This window comes from Chroicocephalus ridibundus, chromosome Z (assembly GCF_963924245.1).
Source record: "Chroicocephalus ridibundus chromosome Z, bChrRid1.1, whole genome shotgun sequence".
In the NCBI taxonomy this organism is placed as follows: Eukaryota; Metazoa; Chordata; class Aves; order Charadriiformes; family Laridae; genus Chroicocephalus; species Chroicocephalus ridibundus.
In genome coordinates this window covers 22,462,480-22,485,379 of record NC_086316.1, presented here as the reverse complement: position 1 = coordinate 22,485,379, position 22,900 = coordinate 22,462,480, and the positions used below count along the sequence as shown (strand labels likewise).

Genomic DNA, 22,900 nt, shown 5'->3' with positions numbered 1-22,900 from the left:
ATGCTTAGATCTGCTTAGGGATATAGCTGTGCTAGATCCCCGTACAGTTAGCATGTATATAAAGCATAACATTTGTATATAACATGTATAAAGTTTTCCAGGCAAATCTTTACTACCAGAAGTTCCCATAGCATTACAAGTTTACAGATTACTTTAGTTTTTACCAGGTTATATGGTGCTGCTTTGTTTGTGCAGAGCTGAAAAAGCCTTATATTAAAATTGCGTATTTAAAGGATTCCCATCAATGTTTCCTTCAGTACAGCTCAGTTATGTACACGAACCCATAATCCCTATGGAAACGTTTGATATTAAACCTGCAAAAAAGTTTAATGGCAGTTACAGAGAGCCCTAATTTTGTGTCATGCTGCAGACCAATGACCAGTGAGTGGAAAGGTCCCATCACCAGCCCTTCTGGAATATTATTGAGATATACTGTATTATATTGAGGTATAAAAAAGTGAGACCCAGGGAACTACAGGCCAGTCCATCTCACCTCTGTGTCTGGCAAGGTCATGGAGCAGATCCTTCTGGAAACTATGCTAAGGCACATGGAAAATAAGGAGGTGATCGGTGACAGCAAGTATGGCTTCACTAAGGGCAAACTGTGCGTGACAAATTTGGTGGTCTTCTACGACAGGGTTACAGCATTGGTGGATAAGGGAAGAACAACTGATATCATCTAACTGGATTTGTGAAAAGCATTTGACATTGTCCCACGCAACAGCTCTAAATTGGAGAGACATGGATTTGACAAATGCATCACTCAGTGGATAAGGAATTGGCTGGATGGTCGCACTCAAAGAATTGTGGTCTATGGCTTGATGTCCAAGTGGAGACCAGTGATGAGTGGCGTTCCTCAGGGGTCGGGACTGGGATCAGTACTGTTTAAAATCTTTGGTGATGAGGACAGTGGGATTGAGTGCACCCTCAGCAAGTTTCCTGATGACACTATGCTGTGACACGCTGGAGGGAAGGGATGCCATCCAGAGGGACATGGACAGGCTTGAGAGGTGGGCCTGTGCGAACCTCATGAAGTTCAACCAGGCCAAGTGCAAGGTCCTGCACCTGGGTCATGGCAATCCCAAGCACAAATACAGGTTAGGCGGAGAATGGCTTGAGAGCAGCCCTGGGGAGAAGGATTTGGGGGTGTTGGTTGATGAGAAGCTCAACGTGAGCCAGCAATGGGCGCTTGCAGCCCAGAAAAGTGAACCATATTCTGGGCTGCATCAAAAGAAGCGTGGCCAGCAGGTTGAGGGAGGTGGTTCTGCCCCTCTGCACTGTTCTTATGAAACCCCACCTGGAGTACTGCATGCAGCTCTGGAGCCCCCAGCATAAAAAGTATATGGACCTGTTAGAGTGAGTCCAGAGGAGGGTGGTGAAGATGATCAGAGGGCTGAGGAGAAGCTGAGAGAGTTTGGGTTGTTTGGCCTGGAGAAGAGAAGGCTCTGGGGAGACTTTATAGTCGCCTTCCAGTACCTGAAGGGGACCTACAGGAGAGATGGGGAGGGACTCTTTATCAGGGAGTGTAGTGGTAGAGTGAGGGGTAACAGTCTTAAACTGAAAGAGGGGAGATTTAGATTAGATATTAAGACGAAAATATTTACTGTGAGGAACACTGGAACAGGCCGCCCAGGGAAGTTGTGGATGCCCCATCCCTGGAAGTGTTCAAGGCCAGGCTGGATGGGGCTTTGAGCAGCTTGGTCTAGTGGGAGGTGTCCCTGCCCAGGGCAGGGGGTTGGAACTAGATGATCTTTAAGGTCCCTTCCAACTCTTAACTGTTCTATGATCCTATGTTATTGTGTCTGTGAAGAGGTTAGAAATGGCAGCTTCCTTCTCTCAGTGGGAATGGAAAAGGGCACGGCTCTACCTGCGCAACCTGATCTGTATTCCTGACTGTAAGTAATTAATGCGGCAGAAAACAGGCACTACCAAACCAGAGTGATGTGTGCGGCAGGGATTAGTGAGGTTTACCTTGACGTGACACCCCTGGGTCAGTCTGTGAGATGGGCGTGCTGGTCACATGCAGCTCTCTCTGAAGAGTCAGACCAAAGGTTGCACCTGTTCACTTGCTTTCTGTTGCAAGGGACTTACCCTTAGCATTTCTTTTTCAAATCTGTTTATATTTAAAAAAAAAAAAGATTTTTAGTCAAAGGAAAAGTTACAAAGTAATAGAGGGAATGACATTTTGCCTTCTAAATTCGTTGCAAGTGACAAGGCTCTTCCCTAATTTTGGCCCAAACCAGGAATTCACACTGTTTCACACACTAGGAATACTAGTATCCTGATACTAGTATTTCTGTAAAGGTTCCATCAGTATTTCTGGACTGAAATCCAGACACCTTTTTCACTTTTATTTATACTCATTTATTTTATATATTTTTATAAAAATACCCTACATTCTAACATTTTTGGTATGTTTTAGATGTTTATATTTGGGTAGCTAAATCAGGAAGGAATGCGTTATTATTTGTTTTTTAAAAGAAGCTTGTTCTCTTTCCCCCCCCATCATTATCAGTGGGGTGTGTATGTTTTCCTGGGATCTCAGTGTTCTCAGATGTGTAGTGCTCACTAACAATGAATTTTGGAGATAGGGCCATGATATGTGACTTACTTTCTTAATCTTTTAGCTCTGCAAGTGCTGGTGTGTGTTATCACCTACACTCATGCTTCCAAAACCAGTGATATTGTACTAGTCCAGAGCTTGTAGGCTGATAAATCAAGAACATTCCTGAATTGGAAAATAGAACATGAATCTACTTGCAGTTATTTTTCTCTAAAACAGAATGTTATCCAATATTTCTTTCTTAGCCTTGTTCTGTGTTAAATGAAATGCATTGGCAAAATTCCTATGGGTTTCCACGAGAGTCATTCACTGAATTGAAGTATGCTTAAAGGAAAACTGAATCCATCAATGCAATGTGAATTGGACAAGTATCTTGGATTGTTTAAGTTGCAGGCTTCTGGGTCAGGGGCTGTCTTTGTTCTCTGTTTGCACACTGCTTAGCACAGTGGTATCCAAGAATAACACTTATATGTATATATATGATATTGGAGTACTAATAAATGTAATAATTTCTAGTGAAAAAAAAGGGGATCTAAACCCTTCTGAAAACCGGTGATGTTCAGATGAAGGTGAAGGCTTTCATGTGTGTTGATGTAGCAGTTTGAGAGGAACTGTTCAGTTTTGATTAATGCTGGCTCTGCTGACGGCTTGTGCCGAGAGCACTGCCCAGGCAGGAGTAATGCCCTGCTAGATGGCTTGTTTACCCCGCAGAGAGTCACTGCCCCAAGTGGAGAAGGCTGAGGTGAGAGACTCTGTAGTCTCACTTGCAGAAGGGAAGCTATGTTCATGTCAGTCTGGTGGTGGGACCTTGAAATCTGCTGTCTAGTAGGGTCAGTCAGCTGTACTGCCGTTAGGTGTGTGCAAGCACTGTGCACAGCGCTATGCTGCAAACGTGCATCAGGGTGAGTTGGAACAGCCTGGCACTAAACTGGGGTCTCTGTCTGTGACGCAGTGCTTAAGTCTATCTTCTGATGCCAAGCTTGACAGCAAAAGAGACCAGTCCCTGATCACTGGGAAGATGCAATGAAGGTAAAAAACATTCCAGATGTCCCAGAGTAGCAGCTACCTGAACAGGATGAGAGCAGAAAGAATAATAGGTAGTGTCACTGTCATGGGGCTATAGCCTGGTTTGGAACCTGGTGCAAAATCTGCAGAAGCCAGTGGACTTGCGTTGACTTCCAGGCGTTCTCTAATGGAGCTAATATGATTGCATCCTGACTGTAATCATGCAAATCATGCCAAGTTGTTGGGATGAGCCTTGGGTGCAAACTTAAGTATCAATTTCAAGGAATTGAGTACAGGTCTGAAAATAGGTTCTGTGAAGCTAGGAAATAGGGATGCATAGCAAAAAAAAGTAAATAAAAAAAATCTGCAACCACTGTTACTGGCATCAATGTGCATGAAAAGCCATTTTACCATCACCTTGGAATATCTTTCTCACTGCGCATTTGTGTGTGAGAGAAACAGAAAGGGAGAAGGATGTCTGGCAATAACTACAAATAAAACAGCTGTTTTGGTTTTTTGTTGTTATTTTTAAAGATTTGTTTATGTCATTAATTCACTAAATATTTACAAATAATTTTGACTTGCAGAAGACTGCTACTTACTTGCAGAAGGTGAAAATAGCAGTAAAAATCAGTGCATGCTATCTTTGAAACAATAAAACATATTGTAATACATAAACAAGAAATGACAGAATGATAAAAGGTGTATCTGTAGGACAGAGGGGTTTTATTAATATTAATGTTAATGTAGTCTTCTGTGATAATCATGATCACCTAGAAGTGTAAACAAATGATTCACTTAATTTAAACTGAATGGGATTCATATTGTGGGTATGCCAGGACTGCAAGATTGTGTCCCAGTCTTAGGAGTGCAATGATGTGTTGTTCACCCGTGCTTATTTTGTTATGATGACATAATAAAGCAGGCCGTAATCATGTTAAAGGCTATTCTTAATAATCATAAACTTGAGTAGATACAAATGTAGTTACATAGCATTTGTTTTGTCTCATTGGATAGGCTGTGCTAAAAATATTTTGAGTTGCAGGCAACTTGGGAGTACAAAGCAGAAAGATTTTAAAAACATAGGAATTGAGAGTTGCATGGGCTGAATAAATGAACATACTCTTCCAAAGATCAGGATTTTGTGTAAGAAGATTAGGATACCAAAAACTAGCTTTTCTAGAGCCATCTCTGCAACCTAGGACGTTTTCACTTCCTACAGCTCTGCTTTAATTTCCTTGCCTATAACACTGTGAGCCCTCTTCTGGGGCAGATCATTTGGGCATCTTCATCAGGTGCAAAGAGACTCTGAAAGCAGGGCATGAACAGCCTGAAAGTGCAGAGCAATTATTCCTTACAAATGCACCCAAAAGCTAGCTGGAATTTAGTGAACAACCAGGCTAAACATTAGGACATTCACCACCCCACTAAGACGCCAAAAGAGCCTTTGCTGGGCAGGCAGGCACGAGCTAGGCAGTGAAGGTCTGGCCTCCACCGCTGCCAGGGACAGTCCTTTGTGCTGCTGTGTTTTCACCTCTTGCTGCACTGCTGGCATTGATGGACAGATGATCCTCCCTGGCCCCAGACAGACCAACCAGCCTTCTGTTTTTTAACTTTAGGACTTTATACCTTTCCACATTGACATTTTACCTCCTGAGTCCTTGAGCTACTAACTGTCCCTCTCAAGCAGAGGAGGTGTAGTTCCTTCTACTTAGAGTAAAATCTAGTGATTGCTTTAGGTGCTGGCTTATGCATATCCGTTTTGTAACATGTTCTTCATTTGTAGAAAATTGAACATTGGCATCTTGCTGCTTGAGCAGAGTAGCTGAACTTCCATTTTATTTCAGCCTTGTATCTTTGGTTGGGTGTTTCTTTCCTAGGATCAACAGCAGACCCACAAAGATACAAAGGACAGTTTCAAAGTAATATGCTCATGGTCATTGCACAGTAGTGAAAACAGTTAAGTAGAGATGTGACTAAAAATCTTTGAAAATTTGGGGTTCAGCTGTCAAAACCTCTGCAGGTTCAAGCTGTGACCTGGTGATTTCATGGTCTCGTACGATAACTCAGCTTGAGCCATGAAAATCTATGTTCAGGAATGGGTACTGCAGAATAACTGGTGCTGAACTATCTATCAGTTAACAGTCCTGTGATATGGAAGGGTCATTTTTCTTAAGACTTAAATGGTGCCTGATTATTATCTTCATGATCTTTTTCATGAACACAAGAAATAATAATATTTAAAGATGTAGCCGAAGTACCTTGTCTTTGTTTGCAAAAAGGACTATGAGCCAGTATGCTTTTTCTGCCCTTAGTTTGCTGCATTTGAGCTGTCTCATGCTGTCTGGATGTTTTTGAAATGAAACAAAACAGCAAGGAGACAAAAGACATTGTTGGCCTAGCTGCCTGTGTGTTAAACAGAAGAATTTGAAGAAGAAAATATTTTAGTCCCATTGCAGCTTGATGTTGATTGAGGGGAGAGGAGGACTTTAGCTGAGCGAATTTTCCTTTTTTGGCTTGTTTTCTTCTGCTGCCATTGCTCTAGTAGGTATAAGATGGATATAGGACATGCGATCTAAAGGGGAGAAGCTGCTCTGTTGGTCCAGCTCTGGAGAAGAGTATCATCAGAAATGTCAATAGCTTTATTTTGAATTCGGTACATCTGAGGGGGAAACTTAAAACATGGGTTTATAAAATATTGCAGACCATCTGCTGGGTTTGCAGTGAGGTGGTGATACGAGAATGTGAAGTTTACTGTGGTGCAGGTGCAACTGTTTGTCAAGTGCACCATCAGTTCGCTGCTTCAGGCTTGCTTTTGGTAGTTACAGAGGGATGACGTTAATCTTTGTCCTGTCTTCTTCAGCCACTGTGTTCTTTGTTGTTATTTAATAACCTGAATTTATCTGTTGTGTAGACACTTAGTTTAATTGGCTTGACCTGAGAATTGTCCAGAATGTTTTCCTTTCTGACTTTACTGTCATATTTCTGGACATGCAATAGCATATGTGGGAGATGACCTTGCAAATGATTTACATTAAGTAATAGTCTTCTAATAGAAATGATTTATCTCTTCACTGAGTGTCAGAAAGAAGATACTTGATGTTCTGATTCCTTGAGTTAATAGTGATCTCTTATGTTATTTTGTACTTTAAAGAATACAGTAGATGTAACCTGCAAAGTCTCCTGCAATCTGAAATTGCATGAAAAAAAAGATTGCCTGAAATGGAATTGATTTCAGATCAAGTATTCATGCCCAAATGTCTTTTCCTTTTGACTTTGTTTTTAATCATTCATCTTTTCAGAAAATCATCATACACCTTCAGACTAATGAGCTTCTAAATTTGTAACCTCAACTGTTTAAACTTTGCTGTTAAATTGCAGTCTTTCGCAGTAGATTCTTTCCTAGGTATTCAAAAGCAAATTATATGTTACATCTAGTTAATTTAACACCAAAGGCACTTGTCAGCTCTCAGTAATACTTGCAGCATTAATTTTCTTCCTTTTCCAAGTCTGCCAGTGTTTAACAAAAGTTGTCTGTGATAATTCTTGATAATACTGCTTTTAGAGTGGTATTTGCTCAAGCAGTTGAATCTGCTTGCAAGCAGGTCGCATCGGTTGCCTTCCTTGTGCTTTGTGTGCTGGGAGGCAGAAGACCTGCTGACGCAATCAGTGTACTGCAGCAGGACACTGTTGTCCTTCAGTGATTGTATTTCTGATGGCAAGGAGTATGATTTCTCTGGATTTTTGGAAAATGAGATGTAGCACGGGTAATTGGCCAAGAAGCAGATGCTGTGGCCTGACGTTCCAGCGTCTGCTGGAGACACAACAATCTGCACCAAGATCTACACATTCTGTCAGTTCATTTTCACTTTATTTCAAAGGAAAATAAAAATTTACATTGTAATAATGTTAATATGGTTTTAATAAGATCAACCCTAATGCTTTGCTGTTATTCAGGTAACAGGCAGTAGTGTTGCTAGTGTATAACATTGAAGTGAAGGTTTTAGTATGCCAAAAGAAGTATACTAAATGTATAAAAATAACTTATAAATTCACAAAAGTATTAAAAAGTTGATATTTTTAGTGGAAAATGCCGTTATTTCATGATATAGAAGATGTTCTATTTGTTAAAGCATGAAATAGAGAATCCATCCTACAGTTCTGTTGTGACCTTGAACAAAGTCACCTAAGCTCTTTGTGTCTATTTCATGCAGAGAATTATATTTACTGTTACTGCTTGGTGTGGTGTCCTTATACTGAATAACAAAATGGTTTGAACTTACCCAGCAAAAAGTACTATTAAACTATGGTCTCAGTGTTAATGCTTTTATGTTGTTTAAAATTATTACACAGGTAGAGATGCAATCTAGCTATACCCATTCTGAGGAGCAAGGGGAGGGGTGTGAAAAAGCAGGAAATGCTGTTAAATTCTGAATGCTTACATTTTGCTTTCTCATGCTTTGGGGAAAGATATTCAGAAAACATAGACCATCCCCTGCAGAAGGCTGTGTGGCTGTACTGCAGCTCCCCACCTACTTCTCTTCAATCACAACTCCTGAACCTAAAGGAGAAACTGACTGAAGCTGGATGGCATGGAAAAGCGAAACTGTAGATCTACTGTATTTTCCAGGGATTTTTAATCCATAGAGTTGGAAGCCTTTGTCCTCTTTGCCTGTGGGGGACTCATGACTAAATTTCTCGAACTCAAAAGTTGCAATCTAGAGAAACTCAAGAATTTTTTCTTTTAAAGATGAAAGATAATTTTACTTTTAGTCACATCTTTTCTTGAGTTATAGAAAAGGTAACACTCAAATGTAGTTGAACTCTTATAGGAAAATTTTTCAGTCTATGTGAACTATGACTGATTTATAAATTTTTATAATGAATATTTTGTAGCTGCAGAAATACAGCGTAGGTATAAAGTGGTCCCAACTCAACTAGAATGAGACACACATCTTCAGTTCAGTGTCTAGTCCTCTTCTTCCTCTCCCAAACCAAACATCTTCTCTGACTATCTCTGACTTGTTTAATGTCATGGACTTCTGCTAATGCAATAAGGTGTCTTTGACCTATAAGCTGGTGGTCATTACTCATTTAAAATGAGGGGCACCCCCCCACCCCAAAAATAGTCTCTTTTGTTATCCTTTGTGATGCTTTCAAATGATGATCTCAGATAATTTTATGAAGAAGGACAGCTGAAACAGTTAAGATAACAAAAAAGTTCTAGCTCTGCAGTCACATTTGGGGCCTGTGATTTTTAAATGTTTTTCAACTGGATTCAGTTGCTGTGGTATATGTAAAGTCTTGCAGAAGGCCAGTTGTGCCAAGCATGTGAAAGGAGGAGGATTAATGGCTCCCTTAGGGCAGCATTCTTCTTGCTAGAACTCGACCTGCTCATGCATATACACTTCCTTGTGTTTGTCCCATCCGTGAACTCGTCTTGTTTCTAGGGCCGCAAGAGCACTGTAAATTAGATTTCAAGTTTGTTTAACATTTTGTCTTCCTGCTCATACTCTTTGTTGCAATTTAATACTAAGTATGTTGACAGCCTTTATGAACCATTCCACAGTCTGAAAAAGGAATAATTAGTGACAGTTGAAATTAAATCTACTTTTCATATCAAGCCAGTGTAGTAACAGACAGTGTGCCCTAATTCGCATGTTCTCATCGTGTACATCCTTAGTGAAGCATGACCCCAGATTATGTGCTTGCTTGCCTGAATCATGGCCAAAGACTGGAGTTTAGGTATGAAAGTTACGTAGATACCTCACACATCTACTGTATGATTTGCATAGAAATTGCCAATAGAGCAATCAGCAGGCATTAGATAGTTTTTGTTTTACTAAAGGATTTTTCCAACACGATCAAGATGTAGACTGCAAGACAGATGCTAGAAGTGTAGATAGTGCAGTAGGTAAGTTCAGTTGCCACTCCATCTGGACTTCTTCCCTCCAGTACAACATGAAGTGACAGTACAGAGCTGCTCTTTCTTGCTGAAAACGTCACCTGCTAGAATTCCTTCAGAGCACAGGGTTTCACTCCTTTCTTCAGTGCTTCACTGAAATGAATAGAAATGAAAAATCAGAAAGTCTTGAATGAAGGCCAAGATACCAGGCAACAAAAAGGTCTTGGTAAAAAGAATTTGGCAGTAGAAAGAACTCTCTCATGTGCGTGGTCTTTAGAGAAAATACTGCAAGATCTTTTTTTCTTTTTTCTTCTTTTCTTTTTTGTTAAATGTTTGTCATTAAAATGAGAATGATCCCTACAAAAGTTATTCAGTCCTGAAAGCAAACAACAAATGAACTTGAAAATGCAAAATTAGCAAAATCAAGAGGCCTGATTTTCATCTCCTTTCTAATGACAAAGTAGGGAAGAAAGTAGAAGAGTCAGACTTCATATAGTCTCACATCCCAGTATCAGAGAATTTGATGGCAACATGTCAAGGCCTAAAACAGAGCAAAGAAAACCATAACTGCATCTGGCATTTTTAACATACTATGATGAAGGTCTCTTAAGCATTTTCTTTTTGGGTGCATTTAGCTGGGCAATACTTCTGTCTTCAAATCTGGCACTGCAAAGGTCTGCATAAACAAATAAGGATGATACTCCTTTACTATCATCACCAGAATTAAGCACTATGTACAGCTGTATTACATTTCTGATAGCCTGACTGAAACTAAGGGATTCTCTCAACTTGTATTTGCCTTGAGGCACTTGGGGCAGAAGTCCATCCCATAGTTGATCCGTGTATGCACTCACTTCACTGTAAGGCTTATGGTACCAGAGACACACAAAAATCTGTCTTTTGTATAGTTAACATTTCTCAGTCCCCAGTAAATGGATGTCTCCGGATTAATCACGAAAATTCACCCTGACGTATTTTCCTAGCCTTCTGATTGGTTTGATGAAAAGAACAGAATTAAAATAGGGAAAACACTTTTTTTCTAAATATGGACAAACTTATGCCGAAGTTTCATACATAAAAATGTAAGTGGGAAATACTTATGTTACAAGTGCTTTCCTTGTTTCTTTTGCTATATAGCAATGTATAGTTGTGTTTTTATACGTCTTTATGTTTCATGACAGTAAATGTGTTAACTGTCCTCAGTACATCAGTAATGAACTGTCAGTGAAATCTGGCACAACTGTCAGATGACTCCCAAAAGTACACAGATTTTGATTTTGGAATTGTCTTTATAAATATTCAGTAAAATCTATCTAATTTAAAGCAGTGTGGCTTATAGAACTGAAAGCCAATACAGCCTTTCCTTTTCGTGAAGGAAAACAAAATATATTCAAGGAATAGGTACACTTTCGCTTGGTTTAAGTTAAGCATATGGCTCCTGCAGTGTCCGTGATACTGGGTGTGTGTAGTCCCAAATCTGAGGCAGTCAATGAAATTTTTCACACTGACCGCTGTCTTCTGTTCTGATCCAAAGTTAGTTTAAAAAAAATTCTGCCTAGATTTTGTAAAATGGTTACTCATAAAATGCTGTGCTGTGTAAGACAGTTTTATTCTCCAGTTTATCCAGAATCCATATATTTTGAAGAATCTGTAGGGTATTTTTTTTCCTTTCTAAGGAAAATGAAATAAATTGCCTTGGGCTTTTTTTTTTTCTTCCCTTTTGGTCATTCCAGTGTTCATTACATTAGAGAAGATGCATATGTTGGCAAAATTGTTGACATTCTCATGAAGTTTGGACCGAGAAAAAGCAGGCTTCATGGCTGTGAGCTTGTACTTCATTCCTTTTTATGGAAGGCAATACAGCAGCTTCTGATGTAGGAAACGAACCTATTAAAAATAGTAATTTGCGTGATGATAAATGAAGTTGGTTCCATGAGAGAAAAATACCTTCAGAGTACTCAGTTTGTCAGAAAGTCTTCTCTGAGAATTCAGCATCATCTTTGCTGTATAATTTCTCCTCCTCCTCTTCTCTCCCCCCTTTTCCCACATACAGGAGAAAAGAAAGGCTAACTTGTATCTAGTTCTACCATTTTATGTCAGAAAAAAGGGTGGGCTTAATTTTAAGTGCATAATGATTAGTTCTAATGCTTCTATTTGTGAAATTTTTCTTCAGTAAATTACTTCAGATGCTGTAGACATCAGTTGATCTTGATGATCTCAACTTAAAAAGAGAACAAACTACAAACCTTTCCTCCTTCTGAGAGGGGCTTGTGTATAAAATAGTAACAGGGTATCTCCAGAGAAAATGCAATATGCAAGATAGGGGAAAATTTTAGAAGGGGACTAGTTGCTAGTGAATATAATGAATGATTCACAGTAGAGCTCATTAAGAAACTCTTTGATTTTGGATGATTCATTTTTCTATCATAACACAGCTTTAACCAATGCTGTTACGGATTTTGAAAAATTTAAGCAAACCTTAAAAATAAGATTTATTCATACTGTATTGACAAATTTCAAACATTATACAGTGTAAAAAAAATATGGCTGCAGAACGGAAATATACATGTATTTATATATCTATCTTTTAAAATAATATCACAAACTGGAGCGCTGAAAAACAAAAGTTTTCCCTCAAGCTTCCTTATGTCACTTCAGTTTACTTCTTTTATATTAATGCATTATAATATTCTTTCAACTGTGTGTTTATAGTAGCTTCTTTTACTGAACCTGATTTGATAAAGATGATACACAGAACTACAGAAAAAGCAGCTCTTGGATATTTTGGGGTTTATTTCTATTAGCCAATGTGTTTGTGGTCCCAGTACTTTCTGGATTACTTGTTGAATTTTGCTTTGAAAGCAGAGCTATTGTTTACTCAAAAGAGTGGTTTGTCAGGGATTGGAACGGCCATGTTCCCGTCTCCAGTTCCTGTCATAAACCTTTTAGGCAATCTCTCTCTCCACTAGATTAGAGAGTCATGTTTTCTCCATTTTGAATTCAATTTAAAGTTGAAATACCTTCAAAAAGATACTCTGAGATGCTTTCACAATCTATATCCTAGCAGGTAGGGCAGTGAGATTAGGATGTTGACGTGAATTAACTTTGTGCTTGAGAAGAGACAAAGCAAGGTTGTTCCCCTTGGTGAATGCTCTTGTCATTAAGCTGCTAAAGTAAAAAAAAAAGAGTATCAAAAGCTCTTTTTCCTGTGCCTGGTGGGAAGCCTGATACGTTACTTGTTCCTTAAGAATTCTTCTGTCCGTGTTGCTGCATGTATGGATAGTGAGGCATTTGAAGGGCTATTTTGCTGCTTTGGGACGTGCCGCTGTTTTTGGCAAAGTGAAGAATTTTGGTGTTATGCAACTTTTGGATGTCTAATTTAAGAGAATTATTTTTAAACATACGTGCCGTTATTGAGGACTTCAAGTTCATTGGTTTTCAGTTGTAGCTTTGAGCACCCAGGCTAATCAAACTGTGACGTACGGAGCTGAAAGCTCAGAAGGGGAAGACCTCCAAAATAACAAAAAGCTGTAACAAAGATGGTTAACTTCATGCAGGGAGTCTGTCAGAGAGCTATGAAAAATTAAACCATGATTTTTCATTTCCAAAAAATGAGGTAGAAGACTTTATGACAATAAAGTATTTTTTGCTATTGTTGTCCATCCCTGGAGCAGAGCTGTAATATGCATTGAAAAAGATACTAGTGTGTTTTTGTGAAGACCAAAAAGTAGCATATGATCGTGCAATTATGGAGCACTTTCTAATATGTGCACCAAAGTTCATGAATAAAGATCGTTCCAGACTTTACTGTTTCAGTGACGGTTGCTACTCTTCATCCAGAAGCTAACACCAACCATTAGAGCCTGAGTTTGCCTCTTAGCATTTCAGCGATATGAAGCATGCTTAGCTTTCTGCACAGTCAGGACGTGTATAGGAGCCGTGAAAGGGTAGAGAGTTGAGTTTTTAAAATCTGAAGGCAGCCCTTTGAAACATGATAACCGTTTTTTTGTTGGGGACAGAGTAACGTCAAATGTAAATAAATTTCAGTAGAGCTGGGAAAAGCTGAATCCCCGACCCTGCTCCATAGCACAAGAAAGCCAGATCTAGCTGAAAGAAGATTGTCTGAATATAATACAGTGCATGAGTCCAAATACTTAATATTGGGCAAAATTTTATATGAAGGATAATTAATGTAAGTTTTCTGAAATGGGAAGAATCAGTCGTGTAACCATCATGACAGCTGTTTCTGTTGTCCAAGATTTCATTTCTGAGAGACGGAAAGGTATTACCGGCCTTATTTTCTTTTTGATTTCTCTTTTGCGTATCTTATTAAAGTGGGCCATGTTTAGACACAGTGAACCTGGTTGTTTTTCAAAGCAGACAGGGTATGTGTTCAAAAAACCCTGCTGCAGGCAGAACCCATTCAGATCTGTAGGAGTTAAGGGTTGGTTTTAGACTTTGGACTTAAGACAGCTTTCCATGATCTTTAGTGTTATTCATTGTTCTAGTGAGCCACAAAAAGCATGTGGGAAGTAAATATATGTAATATCTAAGTTTAAATCCCCAAACAAGCATTTCATTTCATTATTATGCTTCTAAATGTTGAAGATGAGAAGCATAAATTTTTACATTTTCTCTTTAGTTTAATTAGCTTAGCAATTTTATTAGGATGTTTCTTGATATGCATAATTATAGTGATAGCAGCGAAGCTTTATTGGCATCCAAAATGTGAGATGAAGGCAAAGGCAAAGTAAGAATTCTGAAATGGATAAGCATGGAAACATGAAATGGAACATTTTAAGGGTTGATCCATGAAAACTCTGGGAAAAAAAAATAGAATAGATATCTTGGTCCTGCTGAAGTCAATGGGAACTTTGCTGCTGACTTCAGTGGCGATATGGTTTTAGATTAGTTATACCACTGCAGGAACCAAATACCTAGAAATTGCTGAAAAGAACACAGTGGGAGTAAGAACATGATTATATTGGGGGATGACCCCCAAAAGTGGGGTTTGGAGAGTGATGGGTGTGTTTCTTAATCAAGGCAAGAAAAAATTCTCCTTGACCAAACTCACTAAAAACTTTCGTAAGATACATTAGTGTTTTCATATAGTCTAAGACCTTCTCAAGCACTAGTTATCACTTTATTCACAGATATACTTTTTTGTACACTGATAGTGAGCACTCCTGTCTTTGCTGTTGTTCCTCTCAGTGGTTTGCAGCCTGTCACAAAGTTAAAGGTTTTCCAGTTTCCCAGTTCTTGTAGAATTGATTCAACAGATTCTCCTTGACACTCTAACACATTTATTGAATGCAGGTTAAAAAAACCAACCAACCAACCAAACAAAAAGCAGTTAATACTTTCAAGGAGCTTCAGCAACTCTCGTATCTTCAGATTATAGCTGAATGGCTTCTCTTGGAAAGATGGAAAAACTTTCCCACAACTGCAGACAGGTATACTGATTTAGCAGAACATCAGCTCTTCACAGCACCAGGAAAACAAGGCAAGACCTTCACCAGTGGAGGTCAAGTAAAAGTTTGGTACCCTTTGAAAAAATGGCAGTTGGTCCTTATTTCTCTACTGACAGGTTACCCAGCACCCAGGGCACTGACAGCAGCGAGGGGTTTAAATAATTTTATGTCTTCATGCTTATGTTTAAACTGCAATTTATATTCAAGAATAATGATAAAAATTTCTTAAAACACGCCATCTCACCCTTCTATTTTTGTGTTGTTTTCTCTCTCTCCTCTGTCCTCTTGTTTTCTTTTGGGTTATTTTTTCCATCCATCTTAGGTAACAGTAACATATGCTACTTATGTAATGATACTTAACATTTCTCTGTTGGATTTATTAGTTTTCCATAAATAGTCCACAAATACTCTTAATAGAAAAATCGTGAACATTTTGACCCCTGTAGAAGCAATCCAGACAGCTTATTCACACCCCTTATTTTTGGTTTGGTTCAGAACTACTACTGGTGTGAGTGTGTCTGTCTAAAATCCAGACATTTGCTATGGTGTTTTGCACTTTCATGAAGCATTTTTTTTTTTGTGACAAGAACATTTTTGCTGCTGTTCATAAATATTTGGGGGATGCCAACAGGCATGTTAGAAAAAAGACAAGGAGTGACATGCTTTTTTCAGGCTGCCTTTCTGATCCTAAACCCATCAAGGCAGGCAAAACTTCTTCCACTGACTTCATTAGACTGGGAGTCAGCCCAGCTGTTCGTTACAAGTGCTGTTGTGGTTTTCTTTTTTTTTTTTTTCTTTTCTTTTCTTTCTTTTAAGCAGGAGGAAGCGAGAAGGAATAAAAAGACCTGTCTGTTATCATCACTGTATTAACAGATAAAAAGCTGCCAGTACCTACCATCTAACTAAGACTGAAAAGGCACTTAGTAACAGAATGGCCTGATACTGTGGGAGAGCGCTAATAGCTGGTTAGATCAATCAGTGTCTCAGCAGAGTCTTGACGAGTTTCTGATTTAATGGGCTGAGCCTGTTTCCCTCTGTTATTAGTCTGTAAGTTTTTAAGGTTTGACAAGACTAAACTTAGCCTGGATTGCCATTGTAGTGCAGTCCAGGAATTTCTTCATGATTATGGTAAAAGCGGGCGATTTTCTTCCCTACAAAAAGGGTCATCTTTTCAAACATTTTTTTAGTTCTTTCCTTGACTTGTTCAAGAAAGCAAAACCAAAGATGGCAAGGCAATCAGAGGCTGTCAAAGGAGGCAAGATAAATTGAAATGAAGCTGCAAAGTGGGAATTATTGTGCCAGTGGACAAGCTTAATGTTATACTTGATTTCTTCTTATTCATCGCTTTTTAAGAGGAATGTGTCTTAGTTGTCAATATGTCAATGTGCAATAACTGTGTGTAGACATTTTACCAGTTAAATGAAATGTCATCAAATATGAACTGAAGGAGAGCAATACTGAAAATCACGATACCAGTAGTGCAACCAGAAGAAAAGGACTGCTGTTTGATAAAGAGTCTGGAATACTGCTTTGACAACCCAAGCCACTGCAGTATTGTCAGCTGAGAAATACATTTATGTCTTCCTGACACGAATGGTAAAACTCCCACTCAGTTTGGCTTGGGAAGGAATTGAGCCATGCTATTTTTGCACAAATCTAATCATTCAGCTATTTGTGGTTTAAATTAGAGTAGTCACGGGGCTTATATGTGCTGGTTGGTGAGAACTAGATAGTGGTGTTTCACAGGATGAGGATTGCCTGGTGAGTAGCGCGTTCCAGCTGCAGCACTGCCTGGCTGCTAGCACATTCTTGCTAGAGAAGGAGGGAAAAAGTGGTAAATTATACTTATGACTGTGTGACTTCAGCCAAGGATTTTCCTACCTCAGGGGAATACACAGCTTTTATAAATGACCCTTTATTCTGCTGCTGTGTGAGGCTGGAAGTGATCCAGAAAATCAACCTGTTTATAGCTGCAGCTTTAACACAATTAAATACTAGCTCTTATCTTCAAGTGACTCACTGTGTTTCTAGTCCAAGTTTTTATAGATTAAGAATAGCGGGCTTTAAATATTTTAATATTTTTGTAGTGAATTGAATTTAAAAAATCAAAATCTTTATAAAAAACAAAAAGCTTTATCAAACTGAAGATTAATGGCAATAAGCTTATGTTTTGGAATTTGGTTGGTAATGACCAGATTTTGCTTTGTGTGGAACTTGTCACTGAAAAGAAATTTTTCTTACTTTTTCTTTGCTTCCTGAGCTTTCAGGTTTCCGAGCTGTTCATGGTACAGTATCTTCCTGTCAGATTTCCGAACTCTTAGATACAGAGTGAACGGATAGTTTAGGAAAAATGTAGTTGAATTCTGGAGTGTCTTGCATCCAAGCTGTCTTTCACAGTCCAGCTGGAAGGAGGAGATGTTTGTAGTGGCTGAGGGTGACTGATGGTCAGCGAGACAGCTCTGCTCCAGCTGTTCGTGTGAATGGCTTTTCTCCTCACTATAATGTCCATTGCAATTGGCTCTGCTGGGGGTAGTCCAAATAGCAAAGTGAAAAATACGGTGGTGGGAATGACGTCTCTCAGGCCTTCTGGTGACTTGGGTGCAACACGTTAGAGGTGCACTGATGGAAAACATGGGAAAGTTTAGTGCTTAGAGATATAGTTTAGTGATGGTTTTTGTCAGAGTTAGGTTGATGGTTGGGCTAGATGATCTGAAAGCTCCCTTCCAACCTAGGCAATTCTATGATTCTGTGATTCTGATGTCTTAATTTTACTGTTCCATGCATAAATGGAGAAGTTCAGTCTTCAGGGCTGTGATAACTTTGAAAGCAAGTCAAAAAGGCAATGAGTAGATTTCTTTCCTCCTCCTCAAAACAAAGCAGTTTAAATGCCTCCAATGCTCATTTTCAGCCATTCCAACAGCTGTACAAATAAGATGTTATGGTTTCTATTTTTTTAAGAAATTGCTTTTCCTGTTTTGAAATAGTCGCAGTAATTTTCTGCCTGATGGTGGACACAGGGTAGTCAAAGAGTCCTGTGGCGTTATCTCATTCAGGCTTGAATCCCAAGCGATGGTGGTGCCTAATGACATAGCAGAGCACTTGGAAGTGTATGCTTGCACAACTGTAATTTTAAGAAAGTCGGAAGGATGTAGGCCTGTACCAGAATTATTAACCACAGATTAACCACAGAGATTCAAAAATCATGAGTGAGGTTGCAAAAAAAAAACAACCCAAAAAAAACCCCAAGACAAAACCAATTCACCTTCCTATAAATCTTGTATAGAAATTATGAGATTATAAGGAGAGTAACACTATGCTCCCCCTCCTTTTATATTGTCTCTATTTAGCTTACAGATTTTTAACTTGAGAATTTAGTCCAACCTTCCCGGTACAGTTGTGAGAGAAAAAGAGGGGTTTGGTTTTGTTGAAAGATAAAATTAGGTTGTGATTTGCGTGCGTTGTCATGCTTGTGTGTGAGCCCATAGAGAGGGTACAAAGTATCCTTTGTTTCTTAGTCACAGTAAAATCATAAGTATTGATGATGATTTTTAAATCAAGTGTACACCACTTGATTGCTGAACTATAAACTTAAAATCACAACCGAGTGAAATATTCAGAGTAGGAAATCCAGGAGCTCTGAGCTAACAAGATAAAAACATTTGAACACGTCCTCGAAGTGTGCTACTAAATATGGATGCAGATGGCTTTAATGAATATTTCATCTAGGGGACCTTACTAATTAAGATCCATGTCTCCAATGAAACTTGAAAAACTACTGTTGTGCTTTCTAAAATTTAACCCTATGTCACATTTGTTAAATGATCTATGTGTAGATTGGCTTCTGTGTTTTCTGTCAGGGGTAAAGGAGGATAAATGGAGACTCCATTATCTTTTTCATGTATTGTTCAAGGCTTATGATGGAGGTTTTGGCATTCTTTATGTGAAAGTGTTGTTTATTTCAGGAACTTGCTGAGTTGTATTTGAATGTTCTGTTTTCAGTCATATCAAGATTCCTGTAATTATCACCATGTAGGGCTGAAATTTTGTAAGGATGTAACTGTTTGGACAAAATTCCATTGCATTTTCACCTTCATAGGACAACTGTTTTCTGTCTGAAGTGGCCAGGTTCCAAATCCAAAGAGGGGCATTAAGGAAAAGTATTATAAATATTTATGTAAGTCTTTGTTGACATTTAAGTGAGTTGCTAGCCTTAGAATATGTCTTGTGGCTATAGCACCCTTCCGTGAAGCTCTTCCAAAGCCTATGGGTCATATCACTTACATGGTACTCTGTGGGGACTTGCACGGTACATAGACTTTCTTCTTGCCCCCTGGATGGTATGAATATATCTGTCTCCCTGCATCCATGTATTTCTCAGCCATTATTTGCTAAGTTTGTTAAGCAGAGACTAAAATCCATAACATTTAGTATAGACCAGGAAAAAAGCGATGTCAGATCTGCTTTTGCTGTGCGGAGCTCTGTGGTCATGAGTTAAACCAAGTTTGCTGTCGTTTTTCTTACTACTCTTGTTGCTGTTGTGTTTGTCATTATTTGTGTCACTGTCGTCCTTAGGAGCTCCAAATGTGGGTTGTTACTGCATTGGTCTAGGTGCAGAAGAAAAAACTTTTGAAAGCCTGTATAAAGGATGTGAGAAAGACAACATTGACAGCAAGAGAGGGAACAGTAAGGAGAAAAGTGGGATAGACTTATTTGTAGGATTGCTGTAGTCTGGCAGTCAAAGAGTTTTTAGGTTGTTGTAACCATCAGGGCATAGGTGGGACTTTGAAAAAGGCGTTTTGCAGATATTTATAGTTAATATCTCGCAAGTGAGAGAATAGGGAATTTTCTGGGAGTGTCTTTGTGCTCACCCTGCATTCCTGCTCCGTCATGGAGACTGCGGTCCAGAGAGGAAGAAAACTGAAGCAATTATTTCAGTTGTGGAAAGCAGGTTGCTTGTGGATTTGTGAACTAATTCTCTAATGGCCCTCTGTGACCCACAGATTTAGGAAGTGGTTAAAATAATACCCTTGAGGATCCAGCAGCATAGCTAGCTAACCTGAGGCTTCAGAGCAGCTGCAGGGGTCATTGCAACCTTGAGGCTGCAGTGGCTGCCACAGATAGTCTCTGTTGCAGAGGTACTCTGTCCAGGGAGCAAAATTCCACCTACGTTAGGCTATTTTTCCCCCCCAGAGTGAGTGGTGACAGCAGCTTTTAGCCCTAAAACATGTCCTTACTACTTCCCATTTGATTGGGTGTATATGTCATGTGAAGACTAGATTATTCATCTGAACTTGTTTTCTTTGAAGGAGAAAATGAACATATTCCACTAGAATATTAAAACTAAGACAACAAATGGCACATCAGGAAATTACACTTAATAGCTGACTTAACACAAAAGGGAGGTTTTGCTATATTTAAGGGGAAGATTTCCCACCTATTGGATGAAGGGAAGGCAGTGGATGTAATTTTTCTGGATTTTAGTAAGGCTTTTGATACTGTCCCTCATAGCACCCTTCTGGACAAGTTGACCAAATGTGGGATGAGTAGGTACACACTGCACTGGGTGAAGAACCGGCTGAAGGGCAGAGCTCAGTGGAGCTACATCTGGATGGCAACTGGTCACTAGTGGTGTTCCTTAGGGCTCAGTCCTAGGGCCAGTTCTGTTCAATATATTCATCAATGATCTGGATGCAGGAGTTGAATGCATCATTAGCAAGGGAGGTGGGAGGTGATTTTGACTCTCTTGAGGGACAGGAGACCCTGCTGAGGAATCTAGATAGGTAGGAGCATTGGGATATCATTAATGGCATGAAATTTAACAAGTCAAAATGCTGTATTCTGCACCTAAGACAGAGGAATTCCAGGCACAAGTATAAATTGGGAGAGGAGTGGCTGTGGAGCAGCCCTGCAGAAAGGGATCTGGGGGTGCAGGTCAACAGCAGACTCAGTAGGAGTCAGCAGTGTGCCCTGGCAGCCAAGAGGGCAAGCCGCATTCTGGGGTGCATCAAACACAGCATGGCCAGCTGGTCAAAAGAGCAGATTATCCCACTGTATTCAGCGATGGTGTGACCTTGAGTACTATCTGCAGTTCTGGGCCACACAAATTAAGGAGGATGTGAAGGTCCTTGAGTGCGCCCGGAGGAGGGCAACCTATCTGGTGAAAGGGCTGGAAGGCATGTCCTCTGGGGAGCAGTTGAGGACACTGGGCTTGTCTAGTTTGGAGAAAAGGAGGCTGAGGGGTGACCTCATTGCTCTCTACAGCTTCCTGAGGAGGGGAAAGGGAGAGGGAGGTGCTGAGCTCTTCTCCCTGGGATCCAGTGACAGGATGCCTGGGAATGGTTCAAAGCTGTGGCAAGGGCGGTTCAGACTGCACATTAGGAAACATTTCTTTAGTGAGAGGGTGCTCAAAACACTGGAACGGGCTTCCTAGAGAGGTGGTCGATGCCCCAGGCCTCTCAGTGTTTAAGAGGCATTTGGACAATACCCTTAATAACATGCTTTAACTTTTGGTCAACCCCGAAGGAGTCAGGCAGTTGGACTAGATGACGATTGTAGGTCCCTTCCAACTGAAATAGTCTATTCTGTTCTATCTTTTGATGATGAGAAATACGGTGGCATACTTTTCTGTTTATCTTGAACGTGTTGAAGGAGTCTAAGTCAGCATTTACATGATAGTTCATGATTAGATTTCCAATCACAGATTTATATTTAGGCCAAGGTGATGGAGATATGCTTTGCTGTGTCCTTGCCCATACATCCTTTTGTGACTTTCATATTTGCCTCAGACTGCAGCAACTGTAGTAGACTGATGTCTTATGCTGCTGCAGAGGATTAGCAGGATTTGTACCCCTGATTAAGAGATTCTATTAAAACCCAAGAGGTTTCTGCTATTTTAATAATAATAACAGAATACTGAATTATAACCATCTTGATTATCTCTACTGCTGGGGTTATTGTTGCACTTTCTTTAGTGCTGATGTCATTGTATTTTGAGTTTTATTTAATTCTTTATAGCTGCATTGAAAAAGGAAAAAGCTATAGAATATAAGAATGGTTGCATGACCAGTTAATGATTTTTCTTTCTGAAAACACAAAATTTAACAAAAGTTTTTGTGATAAAGAAATTGTTTTCTTTTTCTTTTCAGGTACCATGATCAACAGGATGTTACTAGCAACTTCCTTGGAGCAATGTGGTTGATTTCAATAACTTTTCTATCCATTGGATATGGTGACATGGTACCTAATACATACTGTGGGAAAGGAGTCTGTTTACTCACTGGAATTATGGTGAGTGTTTCTGAATTTATTCACTGGATATGAGGTTAAGTTTGCTGGAGTTCATCCCAAACTTGTGGTACTCATAAATAAATATTTATTTGCTGGCTTATAGGGTATATACTTACTTATTCGCACCATTTCCATGGTCTTTCCTTCCTGGTAATGGAATGAAGCGTTTTCTTCTTTTAGGTAATATTTAGCAGCTGTGTAATGAAATAAAGAGAAAGAAATTCCACCCTGATATAATTTGAAAAATCTCAGTAGAGTCTTTCATTAAATGTTAAGGTATTATATCATCTTGATTATCTTTGGACGTGTAATTGGATCAGTTCTAATAATGAATCTACAGTTCTGACTTTGTTTCTTAAAATTAAGTTAGTCACGAACAAAAAAAAAACATAATGGTGGCTAATATCCTAAAGCATTTTGCTTGAGCATAGTTTTCTGCATTATTTCTTACAAGTCTAATAACACAGTGTCCATAGCATTCCATTGCTTTAGGTGGATTTATGTAGTGCAATTTTCACGGTAAGAGTTTTTGTTACCATTGATACAATGCAGCAGTTATTAGTCCATGAACGTACTTAATGTCTGGTTTTAATTTTTCTGTATTGCACCATTTGGTCAAAGTTAGGCAGGGAGTAAAGGTGATGTATTACAATGTCTGGGAAATTTTAC

General features: G+C 39.2%; 1 protein-coding gene across 2 annotated transcripts in view; it reads left to right on the top strand.

The window, feature by feature from the left end:
• The window catches only part of KCNN2 (potassium calcium-activated channel subfamily N member 2), a 76,187-nt gene that overhangs the window by 29,862 nt on the left and 23,425 nt on the right, over positions 1-22,900 (top strand). For both annotated transcript variants that reach the window (XR_010069191.1, XM_063321192.1), the window contains exon 5: positions 22,090-22,231. Coding sequence is in view for 1 of the 2 variants with exons in the window: in XM_063321192.1 (XP_063177262.1) it covers positions 22,090-22,231 (142 nt within the window). In the remaining variant the exon portion in view is untranslated. The remainder of the gene's footprint in view (positions 1-22,089; positions 22,232-22,900) is intronic.